General features: G+C 42.3%; 2 protein-coding genes across 27 annotated transcripts in view; one reads left to right on the forward strand and one right to left on the reverse strand.

Annotated features, from left to right (window-relative positions):
• The window catches only part of DCP1B (decapping mRNA 1B), a 43786-nt gene extending 30797 nt beyond the window's left edge, over nucleotides 1–12989 (reverse strand). For 2 of the 4 annotated variants that reach the window (XR_015951755.1, XM_035127339.3), the window contains exons 1-3: nucleotides 11106–12989; nucleotides 9120–9160; nucleotides 6608–6735 (exon numbers count right to left, since the gene is read on the reverse strand). Coding sequence is in view for 3 of the 4 variants with exons in the window: in XM_035127339.3 (XP_034983230.3) it covers nucleotides 6608–6735; nucleotides 9120–9160; nucleotides 11106–11441 (505 nt within the window). In the remaining variant the exon portion in view is untranslated. Of the gene's footprint in view, nucleotides 1–6607; nucleotides 6736–9119; nucleotides 9161–9680; nucleotides 9792–11105 lie in introns of those variants that run through there. The other 2 variants (XM_088676829.1, XM_088676830.1) reach the window with 2 other exon arrangements.
• Nucleotides 1–13506, forward strand: part of CACNA1C (calcium voltage-gated channel subunit alpha1 C) — a 541815-nt gene that overhangs the window by 879 nt on the left and 527430 nt on the right. The gene's annotated exons all lie outside the window — the stretch shown is intronic.

Here is a 13506-nt window from a genome sequence, read left to right on the forward strand (position 1 = left end):
CTGCATTGGTCTTTTTATGAATTTGGAACCATCCATACTAGCAGAAAACTCAAAAAGTGCCCATCATACCACCCCTCAAATTCCGAGAGTGGAGAACCATTGCAAAATCAGTACCAGCCGTTGACAATCTGCATAGCATTGTTATCTTAGGCACTTCATTCTCACATGACATAGTTTTGCTCTGATACAATACTGAATATTAATGAAGATGGATACTGTAATGAATTGGTATTTTTGGTGTATCAGAACGATGTATCAATGGTTCTCCAACAATTGCTGGTAGCCGAGTTCAAAATGTGCTGAAAGTTTAGATAAGAAATCCAATGCAGAATACTTGTACTAGAGTACCAAGAAATCTATAGGCAATGAGTATAATGTGGATATTGTTTGCTTTGTATACAGTTCTACCGCAGAGCAGGAAAGTGGTTCTATACCAGCAGCTTTAAATTTGTGTTCTAGGGGAAAAGAGGCTCCTCAGAAGATTATCAGGAGGTTCTTCAAGTGGCAAGCCACCGTATGAAATAAGATATGACATATGATGGCCTATACATAAAAATACTTAGTACACCTGGTGCATGACTTAAAACTGAAATAGGTCTCCCTTCTCTAAAAGCACAGATTTATAAATCAATGTTTCTATATCAGGGGAAAATATTCGCTGTCAGACCAACAAGTAGTAAAACTGTGGTTTTTAGACCTGCATAATAGAAAAGGCTGGGCACACTGTTGTAACAGTTTGATGTCACATTATTCAATTTGCCCTGCAATGTCATCTCAGTTTATTTCTGCCCATAAGACCCATAATGTAATTTTTACTGAATATGTAAGCCACTAATTTAGAAGACCTTTTGGAACTTTTCAACTTACAGTTCTGTGATAGCCTACTGTAACAATATATAATTGTTTGCAAAACACAGTTGAAGTAAAGTTCCTGTTCAGGGAAATTATATATTAGTAACCCGCACTATAATACTTCTCTTTACAGCATGGAAGTATTTTACCAGCAAAAGTTCTGCCCCTTGCCTTACTAACAGATCTCCGTTTCATTTGATACCTACAGCTACACATATATAATGAAACCAAACCGACTTCAAATACTGCCTTAGAAGCAAAGTTGAAGTTATCAGCACACTTCAAAGGGTTTCATTTAGTTGTTTAGTCCTCCTACTTGACTTTCAAAGTTCTGTTATTGCTAGAATTATGCTTGAATATACCAAATGCTCATTATTATATTACACAGAATAGTTTAACCAAGGCTAAAATGTATACAAAAATATCTTATTCAAAATCATATACAACAGAAAAATTGTTATTTGAAGAATATAAAGTACTAGCAAATTTAATGGAAGGGCATAAAGAGGTAATTTTCTTACAGTAAGCACTAATTTTGCTTCTAGGCTATAGTTAGCTAGTCCAAGCAAATAACTATTATTGAATCTATGCCTGATTACAGCTGAGGTTATGAAGTGTATTTACCCCTAGAATAGAACTACAGCACTTTTGAATTGGAGGGGTGGGGAGGGGAAAGCATCCAGTTTAAGAAAAATAGCAAACAATTATTTTAAGTATTTAAAAGCAAAGTTGTGTTTGGACCATCATATTGTGGCTTATTAAGACAAGATATGAACAAGCCTTTTGCCCATGCAAACAGCTCCTTCACTCCTTCACAGTGCCAACCATCTACCCAGAAAGTCTGCAATTAACCACAATTTCTTGTTTCATCCATACTGGGAAACTATGGTTGCCAGCTTTGGAATAAGTTAGCATCCTCAACCATAGACCCCAGCTTGTTCCAAAGCTGGAAATTTAGAGTTCCGACACAGCTGGCAGCCATAGTTTAGAAGAGGGGTAGTCAACCTTTTTATACCCACCGCCCACTAATGCATCTTTCTTGATGGTAAAATTTCCTTACCGCCCACCAGTGCTTGATGGAAGGAGGATTCAGCTTGTGCTGTAGAACCCCCTACCTCCTAGCTAGAATCCTGAAATGCCCACTAGTGGGTGGTAGGGACTAGGATGACAACCCCTGGTTTAGACAAAAATGAAAACTGTAGTTAATTAGATGCTTCCTGGTTCATGTCACGAAGGGAGGAGCAAAGGAGCTGAGATAATATATTTTGAACTGGGCCATTATGTGAGGATAAACTAGAATAATCAGCATATTTTAGCAAGTTGGGAGGATGAACTAGAATAGTCAGCCTATTTTAGCAAGTATCCAATGGATATGGAGAAGTGAACAGGGTCAATTATCAACCACATTTTGCACCCAGGGTACTTTGAGCTAAAATCAAGTCCCGTTGATCTCAGGGGGGTAGTTCAATGCATGGCTAGTTTTGTCCTACTGAAATCATATGGGACTTTAAAAAGTAGTTCAGCTCAGATGGATCACACTTTTACTTCAAAACATTTTGTTTCCTAATTTTTTATACTGAGACTTGCTATAACAACTATTCATAGTCTAACGAAATCTAGAGAAGACTGAAGATTTGAGAGGAACAGATGACAACATGGTAGACAAAAACCACTGCTTATGTTGGATGGTTAAGGGTGTCATAATGTCCAGGGTTCCTACCCGGATGACAAGCAAGAGGAACAGAAATGAATGCTTTTTACAGAACAAGGAGAAGAATGATTTTTTTACTTCTTGTTCTTCAACAACTGTAGCAGTAATTTTGTTCTCAGCCTTGATATTGCATGCTCCAGAAAAAGACACCAAGATTATCCATGGCAACAGTACATGTGCACACTAAGTCAGAACAACAGTAATGTCAAGCTATGCAGATAAGAGCTTAATTTGAGCCAAGTCTCACATGCCTTAGCCCAGCCCTGCATTTAAGAATCAGTTCGGTAGCCATCGGCAACCAGGAATTCCACACAAGGAAGTGAGCAGACTGGGAAAGGAGCAATGGAGCCTTCTGTCCTTCCTCTGTGTTTAGTGTGAAACGAAACAGGCAGCTGAAAGAGGGCAGCAAAAATGTGTCTCTCTCTTCCGCCTCTGTTAGCCCCACAGCACACTTGTAAAAATGTTTGCAGCCTAGTAACTTTTGAGGGCTTGTTTTACAAAGCTGGCAAACATTATTCCTCCTTCCCATGGGCGTAGGCAGGGGGGCATGAGGGGGCAGTTGCCCGCCCCTAGAAGCAGGGCCGCTGGCCAGCCTGCCCCGCTGCCTGCCCGGTGCCGTCTCCCTTCTCCCTGGCTGGCTGTGGGGCGGGTGGAGGGAAAGCCCCAGAGCCGCGCAAAGCGGTTGGCTGGCTTTCCCTCCGCCCACCCCACAGCCAGCCAGGGAGAAGGGACGTCTCCTTTCTCCCTTGCTGGCTGTGGGGCGGGCAGAGGGAAAGCCAGGCAACCGCTTTGCGCGGCTCTGGGGCTTTCCCTCCACCCGCCCCGGCGATCGCAGAGGGGGAGGAGGGGATCGGAGCAGCCCAGTTTTGGGCTGATCTTGGCGCCCCCTCGCCCCTGCCGATTGCGGAGGGGGAGGAGGGCGTCGGAGCAGCCCAATTTCGGGCTGATCCTGGCGCCCCCTCGCCCCTGCCGTTCGACGAGGGGCAGGAGGGGGTCGGAGCAGCCCGAAATCAAGCTGCTCCGATCCCCTCCCCCCCCCGCGATCACCGGGGCGGGTGGAGCAAAAGCTGGCAAGGGAGAAGGGAGCTTTCCTTGCCCCACTATGGCCCCTCCCCCACCCCTTGGCCCCCCTAATTTTCATCCTGGCTACGCCCCTGTTCCTTCCTTCCCAATCGCTCTCAACTATTGGTGTTACTACCTTATAAATTTGCTTGTGATGGAGGCATTATGGCCTTTGGCTTTCAGGCAAAGCCCAGCATTGCATAGAAAGGGGTGAGGGAGGAAACACCATAAGCAGCTGCACTCTTTGGAATCTGGGATAACACTAGCATGGGGAGGAGGTGCAAAACAAGCTCTTCTGATGTGGCCCAGGGATCCTCACATTAGTCCAGCAGCATAGGAAGGAACAGTGCTGCAATAGCCACTGGCATGATGTAAAGAGGAGACGAAGGTTAAGCAGGCTTCCCTAAACACAAAGAGAGGCACAAACTTCTCTCTTTTCCCTTTTGCTATTTAAATGTGGGATGGCTGGGACAGGAAGCAGTGCGGAAAGTTAATAGTCTGTGTTGTGATACTAATAGATAGCATGGGGTGGTGTCAAGAGCACTCTGTGTTATTTTAGTTTGGGAACACAAGCTTTATTTTTTATTTCTCATTGCATGTCAGGTTTCTACCCACTAAGACTGCGAGAGAGAATTGGTGACAGTATTCCTTTAATCCTCTAACTTTGGAGGAGGATTTTCTCTGGCCCTCCTGTGATACAATGTTGCTGTCTTATATTATTTTGCTCACTAATTGACCTAAGGCATCTCACTTTATTTTGCTGAATAGTTTTAATATGCTCTTTTAATATGCTGTCTACTACTATAAATCAATCAATCGATCAGCCTTGTATTTAAACACTACCCTTTAATACACACATCAAGCTATTGCAAGTGGGGCAGAACTCTTCATCAGTAGAGGTCAGCATGGTTATGGTCACTGACTCGACCTCCAGTTGGTCACATCACCAATGCTTACAGGGAGGTAGAGAGGGAGGAGACGAGGTGGAAGCCAGTTCAGTGTGTTGCAAATTCACCAGCAGGAATGCAAGATTTGTCTCCAACAATGGACCTTGTCCTTCCCCCTCTACTTCCTGTAAGCAGCAGCAATGCAACTGACAGGTTGGATGAGAAGTGCTGTTCCACCATGCTGTCTGCTACTGCCAGCTGCAACAGCTTAGTAACTTATGGGCTTATTTATATTACTGCCTTCGCTGTATGGTTTCAGATCCAGGCTGATCCCTGTTTATGATTAGTGCTTAATTCCTTTAACCATGATTAAGAGGAAGGGTAGCATTTGTGCTCAAGAGAGGAGAGAAGATTTGTGGAGGGCAAATCATGCATTCCCACGGGCATTCAACTATGGGAAAGAGGGAGCATAAAGATTGCCTCTGCATTGGTCCCATGTCCAAAAGTGCTCCTATTCCCAAGTGTACAGAATCCCTGCTTTCTAAAGAGTTATTGGGATACAACATTTCCTCAAGGCCAACATGTAAACTGGAAGAGAAAAATCAGTCCTTGATATCACTATATGGTGTGGATAACCCATATGTGTACAAACACAACAGAAAACAACTCAGCTTTTCTCATCCTCTTCAAGTGTTTGTTATGCGTATGAGTCTAATTTTGTATTTAAAACCTAGAGAATGCTGTAATCTCTTAGGCAGATGGATTGTTTATTAATATGCATTTGTGAAAGCACAACAGAACTACAAGCTGTTCAGGGTTGCTAGATGCTAGTGTTACATAAAGAGCTACTAACTACAAATTACATGCAAATGTTGTTTAAACGAGCCCTAATGCCACATTAAGTCAGGCAGGCAGGCAGGCAGGCATGGGACAGGGAAATTTGAAGCAGGGGGGGGGGAGTATTTACTCTTTCCACTCCCTGCTTCTTCTCTGTCCCAATGCCCCTGTCACTGTTTTTCCCACCATGGAGTTCTAAACTAGCACTTGTCTCATTATTTTGGCAAGCCTGCTCATGACTCATGCAGACTATTCTGTAGGTTGGGTTGATGGATAGACACATGGCTGGTGGACTAACGAAATTTCATTGCCACGATAAAGGCTGGCTCAAGACATTTTCCTCCCTCAGAAGGAATAAATTGCACCCCACACACCCCGACAAGTCAGAGGGCCTAGTACCCAAGGCCAGCAAAGTTATTTTGGCACCCGAGGCAGAAAATCCCATTAGAACCTTTTCCTGGCAGTAAAAATACGTGACTACTACTACTACTACTGATAATAATAATAATAGTAATTAGAATAACTAACAATTTGATACCCTTTTGTGACATTTAAAATCAGCAGCCTAAGGCATCCAGCTTCGTCAGTGTTAGAAGGCAGCCAAGGCAACACAGTCATCCTTCAGGACAAATGGGAACCTTTTTCAGCTGAAGAGCAGAGTAAAAATCCTTCAAACAAATACCTATAAACTGAGACCACTAGAAAGATATCAGCAGCACTGATTAAGCCCTTGCTGCTATACACATGAGCTTATCACATATCTTAATGGGAGTTATTGAGCCCACCTGTATGAACATACCCATTTCTTGCTTGTGCTAGAGAACCCAGGAACTTGCTATACAACAGGAGTGGAGAACTGGATCTGGCTGCAGGCCATATCCTTATATACTCTATCTCTCACAGCAATCACCTGACATCACAATGACGTCAAATGATGGAGCACTTTGAAGTCCTAGGAAAAGTCAGGACATCAAAGCACCATCCTGGGTGCTTGCAAATAACCCTCTGCAGTGCTTTGAAGTGCCACTGGTCGACTCTTTGCAAGCCTCTTCAAGGAATAGCTGGATACGGAGTTTCCCTTAGAGAACTCACTAGTGCAGCCAATCCAGGATTTTCAACTGCTTTCTTGAAAAGTAAGAAACTTTAAAACTACTTTTTAAAGTTTTGAAAATTTTCAGAGATTTTCAAGAAGCAGCTTGGAAGAAGCATACTTCAACCCCAAGAATGAGTTTAGTCAATGCACGAAACTGTTACTCACATCTGGCATTTCTGTAAAGCAGAAAAGGGTCCTGTAACTGGAAATCCAGATCTTTAGTTATGGGTTCTGTCCGATTTTCCATACTCAGCCTATTCATAATAGTGAATCCATACTTCGGTGAAGCTGATCTGAAAAACGATCAGAAATAAAGCCCTCCACAGTCAATGAAAAATAACTGAATGAAATTATATTTTAAAACACTTTGTTCTACAAGTATGGCTATATTTTTTACTAAAGTAACTGAAAGCCTAAGAAAAGGCTTGGCTTTGGGGGGGGGCAGCATTTTTATTTTTTTACAAACTTCAGTACAGGTCAGACACCTCTACCTCTTAGAATGGCAACCTCTCACTGTTATAATCAATATCCTCCTCTACTACTTTAGAAATTTACAGATCTTATTTTAATTCACTGCTTCTGCAGTTTACCTGCAGTTACCTTATTATTATTTAAATACAAAAGATACAGTTTGTGAGGGCTAAACAACAGTGCTCCTAACAAGAGCTCAGCTAGTTAAAAACTAATATATGAAAGAACAGTTTTTTAAAATATCTGAATCTCTTGTGCATACAAAGCATTGTGCCCAAGCGTACACTTTAACCATCAGAGGCCTGCTCCACCTTAACAGTGTCCTATTAGTTGGACTAATTGCACATTATAACTTCCTTTTTATGATGAAGCAAGAATGGGCACACTAAGGAAATTCACTACACAGAGGGCCTTCATTCCCATTTTAAACCTTTGCCTTTTTTTAACCTTTTCAACACATGGTTATTAAAATGGGTACATGTGGAACATTCCAATTTTGAACTGTGTTTGATACCAGTGAAAAGACACTGGCTTAATGTGTGGGAGACATTCCAAGTTTGGTAGGCTTCCAAGGATGTCTCTGTACCCTGAAGCCACTAGGAATGTGCATTACAGGAAGGGAGGTAACAGAAAATGAAACAAAGGGTGGAAGTGATAGAAAGCAGCAAACATGATGATAATCAGAGAATTATCAGATTAGTTTGTTCAGTTCATTTTACTTTTATTCCCAACAGAAGGCTTACTTTCAACATTTAAAAAAACACACTTATTTCTCCCCTAACTTGCAGCACCAGCAGGTTATAAATAAAACTGTCTTTATAAAAAGATTTCCAGAAATAGATGCATACTCTCTCATCTCTGTTCCTCATTTTACTTTTTAACACTCTGAAGTGGTTTTTAAGAGTCTGAATTGTGGAATGTATGAATTTGAACTGGAAAATCTTTGGTTCAAATCTCTGGAATCAACTTGCCAGGTATTACTCTTTAGGCAAGCCACTATTTTCTTGGTCTCAACTGCCTTTAGACTACAGTGGTACCTCGGTTTATGAACACAATTGGTTCCGGAAGTCTGTTCATAAACTGAAGCGTTCATAAACTGAAGCGAACTTTCCCATTGAAAGTAATGAAAAGTGGATTAATCCGTTCCAGACGGGTCCGCGGAGTACTCAACCTGAAGCGTACTAAACCCGAAGCATGGGTGTAATTGGTTCCGGAAGTCTGTTCATAAACTGAAGGGTTCACAAACTGAAGTGAACTTTCCCATTGAAAGTAATGGAAAGTGAATTAATCCGTTCCAGATGGGTCCGCGGCGTTTGTAAACCGAAAATTCGTAAACTGAGGTGTTCATAAACCGAGGTCCCACTGTATACGAGAATAACAACACAATAAAGTCTGTTTGACTTCCAAAATGTCCGGAAACCAAAGCGCAGCTTCTGATTGGCTGCAGGAAGTTCCTGCAGCCAACTGGAAGCTGTGGAAGTCCCATTGGCTGTTCGGCTTCCAAAAATAGTTCGCAAATCAGAACAGTCACTTCTGGGTTTGCAGCATTAGGGAGCCAAAACGTTCAAGAACTAAGCTGTTCAAAAACCAAGGTACAACTGTACTGACCTTCCTTACAGTGTTTTCAGCCCTAAACAATTACAATTTTACAACCCTAAACAATTACAATTTACTACTACCGTACTATTAGTAGCAAGATTGTGTTTCACATTGTTATTATTGTTATTATTATTTAGTTCAATTTTTTTTCCAAAATATAGGAAATCCAAAGTTCTAAATATTATTTGTAAGGAAGATCTAATAAGTTTAAAAGAGGGTGCGGTATCATAAAACTTTGACATCGGAAATATTTGCCTGATACTTTGCTTAGTCTGCACAGAAACCTCCTCCTTACACCTTGTTATAAGTTTTTCACTGGCATATTATCTTAGGAGAAATGTATGGGGAGTCACTCCCTTCATCAAGGTTCATCAATCAGCAGTATTTAAAAAGAAAAAAAATTCTACACTTATCATGTTAACATCAGACCAAGTATCTTTAATTTCCAATAAGTTTTCAACCTTCATAAGTGATGAAGAGTTTCATGCAATTCAAAAACTTGTACCTCTTGATCCAGTCAATGGTATCACTTTTCTGTGCTTCTTTTTTGTAGTATGAGAATGGCGTGAATTTAAAACACTGATATTAAAATTAATAAAATTCCCACCTTGTGTAAACAAACAGTGTTCCTTCCACATCAGTCTTTTCCTAAAATCAATTAAAATGCATAATTTTAAAGATAGAATAAAAACCACCTAAGCGAATTAGTGCAAAGCATAAGCAGACAGACAAAATTGGGGGCTCTTTCAAATGTTACAGGTGATGAAATGTGATTTTAAAGCACCAACTGAACACTGGCTTTCTGGTATGTACGTGTCTTTTAAATCACCGCATGCATTTTTCTAAGCACACATTTACAGTATTCCCCCCCTCCCCGAGATTTAACATGTGCTCTGTATATATGCACTAGAAACATAACATATGAAACAGGCCTTTTCAATGGAGAATTAGGCCCAGATGCCAGCTCATTTGTCATAACACAGTGGCTTTCCCATCTTGGGGTGGAAAATGCCTCCTTTCCTGTTTGCCAGGGTCATATTAGACACTTCATACAAATTGCCCTACTGTGGCTGAATTTTTGTTGAGTGGAAAATAAAGCAAGATTATCTCTGTATTTTTGGATAATGTGAAACTCCATTTTCATGCAACTTAGGCTCTAAACATATACCATGGCTACAGCAGGGCTGGCACCAGGGGTCTGCATGGCTAGTAAATTGCTGAGGGCTCACGCTTCCACAAGGTCTCATTGCCAACATGTAATATGCTACTGTCCAGTATACTGCCCAGGCATTGTTCTGGCCAACCTCCTTTTAAAAAAGAAAACTCTGAACTTCCAGGAAAACCAGAGCTGTGTTTGTGTGCCTTCACTAAACTAAGCAGCCAGTCCACAGAGCATGAAGAAACTTCTGGCACCAGGCCCATGCAAAGCTTGCCTGAGGCCCAGGGAAGGAGTCTTTTTCATAAGATGTGCCACTGAGGCAGGGGCACTAGTATGCAGTAATGCAGGTCCACAGGCATGGGTGCTTCACCCATGGCCGTTTCACCCATTAAGTCCCCGGTCGGCTGGGAGGCACAGGGCATTCTTGGCAAGACAGTGTAAGTCCAGCAGCCTCTGGTGGAGGCCCCAAGCCAGCATAGCCCTCCAAAGCTCAGGCCAAATGTACCCAGCTACCCCCTGCCCTCTGCACGGGCCTGTCTGGCACCACTGCAAGCTGCTTTTGTTGGGCATGCTGGCCAGGGAGCTGCACCTTTGCTGTGCTAAACTGGGCGACCATAGCCAGGCAGTTTGAGGAGACAAAGGAGGCAGCTACTGCAGCTTTGCACACCCTTTGATGGGCACAATGGCACAAGGAGCTGTTGCTTCAAGGAGCTGCTTGTCTCAGTCCAGTACCTACTAGCACCAAACCAAGCAGCCAGCCCAGGGGAGAAGCAGCACCAGCATTGCACACTGCATTTTGAGCATGCTGGCCCAAGTAGCTGTTTCTCTTAGATCTGGTCAGACTCGAACACTAATTAAAAAGTAGATAAACAATGCAATCCTGTCAATGTACTGTATACCCATAAGTAAGCCCCACGGTGTTCACTGGGGTACAGTCCCAGCCAAGCACAAGCCTATACAGTACTCAGAAGTAGGCCACATTAACTTCAACGGGACTTAATCCCAAGTGAGTATAGGACAACAGGACTGCAGCCTTAATTTCTCCCCAAGCATCTCCAATATTACTGTCCTCGCCAGGTAAACTCATTATGAGGTTAGTCCTATAAATGCAAGCAAGCTCGGTATCGATCTGCTCTAGATGTCATGGTTTACTCGTCCATCCTCCCCTTCCGCCCTGTTTTCCCGGGCTGCAGTCATGCATCAGCCGCTTAAAGCGCATGAGCGGAAGAACAAGTTAAAAAGCCAGGGAAAGAGTCTCCCACAAAAGTTTCATCTGCGCAGACGCTTTAAGAACGATTTCGCCAGCCCAGCCGCCCCTGCACTACAGAATTCACGGCGCGAGGATGACGTTGGTTGATTTAAAGTGGTAGGTGCTTTATTCCATCTCTGCCCCATTTCACCACCACCACCCCGCGATGACACTCGGTTACTCACCCACTCATTGGCTCGGTGCCCGAAAGTGTATAGCGCCACCTGGCTGGCCACGTCTACGATGCTGCAGATGTAGGGGTCGTGCCGCTGCAGTGCCGCCAGGCTGATGTCCAACCCCTTGCCCAGTAAGGCGGCCCCGGCCAAAGCCGCAGCCATCTTGCCTCCGTGAAAACAACACTTAGAGCGCGGGGCAGACACGACTAGCCGAGAGCCGAGAAGAAGAGAGAGATGGAACGCGCCGGCCTGTTCCCTCAGCGCCAAGACCGGGGAAAACCCAGTCCTGGTGATCGAGCACCGAGTCCGAAGAGCGCTAGATTGTTGCCACTGGCAACAGGTCATCTCAAAGACCCTCGGCCTGTGGTTAACGAGACCCACGTTAAAAAATAAATGGGGAAAACGCGAAGAGCAAAGATGCTGCCTGCAAAAAGCTAAAATAAAACCCAAACTCAACAATGGGTTTTGGTGGGGTTGTTTTTTTTACAATCTAGGAAGTTGTTTTCGTACTTCTCTGTAAAACAAGAAATGAAACCACAAACCAACAATTGTATCTCACGTTATATGCCAGTCATTGCCAAATTAAAGCATTTAGCCAAATATGGAGAAACAGAGTCGCTATTGTTACTATTTTTATTCAAATAGTTTTAAAAATTACAAGGCAAATTCATAAAATGTTGAGGAATCCGGTTGCCACCTTTTTTCTAGGGCTTCCATGATGTTAGCAGGTGCATAACATGCACAAGTTCAAAGGGGAACATGCTTACTATGGGGGGGGGGGAATCCTTGTCATAAGTCTACCTCTCATACAGTGGTTATAACAACAGGAAACCTGACACACACCCTTCAGATTTAGATACCTTCAGTATCAGATAATGAGATTTGGGGGCAAGGTATACTGGTGCCATATTTTCAACCTTTCTTGCTATGACAGGGCTCTAACAGTAATAACACAGAACATCCATAATCTAGAGTGAATATTTTAATAGCATTTTTAGATCTGAAAGTATCAAAAGTTTTGAGAATTATGTAATTCAAATCTCTTAACTGACGCACCCTTCCAGGAGTGCCATCTCACTGTATTGTGTGAGCCACACCTCTTCCACAAAACAATTATTTTTAATATTAAGCAGCATCAGCTTTAGTAGCAAATGTGAGTTTTCTTTAATTGCCTAGCCACATTATGAAGGTTGTGGGAAGGGGGATGGCTCTAGATTCATTTGAAATATCATTTTTTTAGCTTAAGAATTTGAAATGGTTTATTTGCCTACTTTGGGGGGAAAGGGGGGTGGAAGAGATTAAATCTTTCAGGTGTTATGGGCCCAACATGTTTGAAATTTATATTCTTCCTCGGGGCTCTTAACAGCAAGACCACTGTATTCTCTATTGTGTTCTATAACAAAACAAAGTGTGTCCCTTAAGAAGAAATATACTTTACAATGTATTGGATCAATAAAATATTTATTCTGTATACCTTTGAAATTTTGTCACAAACACACACACACCCATTCTACCCTGTTATTGGTATCTTCCCTTCTTTTTCTCATTTGCCTGCTTTTCCACTCATCCTGCTCATTGTGTGCTGAGCAGCAAACAGAGTAACTGGCAGAGCAGTCAGATGACAGCTCAATCGATCATGTAGTTTATTTCAGTGGGTATTGTCTCAACTCTGATGGCGACATGTGACAAATTGGCACCATGATTCAATCCTGGGTTTCCATTTTGAATTCAAGACTCTTCCTTTTCCTCTATTCTCTCATTACTTGAATTAAACATTTTATCAATACGTTTCTGGCTAAATCAGTTTAAAAAAAATTCAAACAAAATGCATATATTAGTATCTTTTATGTAAATATGCAACAGTGCCCTCTAGTGGCATATACATTCAACCACTCTGACATAAAAAAAATCTGTCTTATGCTTATGGCCTTAGCAGAATGAAACTAAAGACTTTCATACTAGGAGCCACAGTTGTTAACCATACACTGCCTGCCACAGGTTAGTTTAACCATTTGACAAAATTATGGCCATACAGTGGTACCTCGGTTTATGAACATAATTGGTTCCGGAAGTCTGTTCATAAACTGAAGCATTCATAAACTGAAGCGAACTTTTCCATTGAAAGTAATGGAAAGTGGATTAATCCGTTCCAGATGGTCCGCGGAGTAACCGTTCATAAACTGAAGCGAACTTTTCCATTGAAAGTAATGGAAAATGGATTAATCCGTTCCAGACCAGTCCGTGAAGTACTTAAACTGAAGCGTTCATAAACTGAAGCATGGGTGTAATTGGTTCCGGAAGTCTGTTCATAAACTGAAGCGTTCATAAACTGAAGCGAACTTTCCCATTAAAAGTAATGGAAAGTGAATTAATCCGTTCCAGATGGGTCCGCGGCGTTCATAAACCGAAA

Source organism: Zootoca vivipara, chromosome 9 (assembly GCF_965207765.1).
Source record: "Zootoca vivipara chromosome 9, rZooViv2.hap1.1, whole genome shotgun sequence".
Lineage (NCBI taxonomy): Eukaryota > Metazoa > Chordata > Lepidosauria > Squamata > Lacertidae > Zootoca > Zootoca vivipara.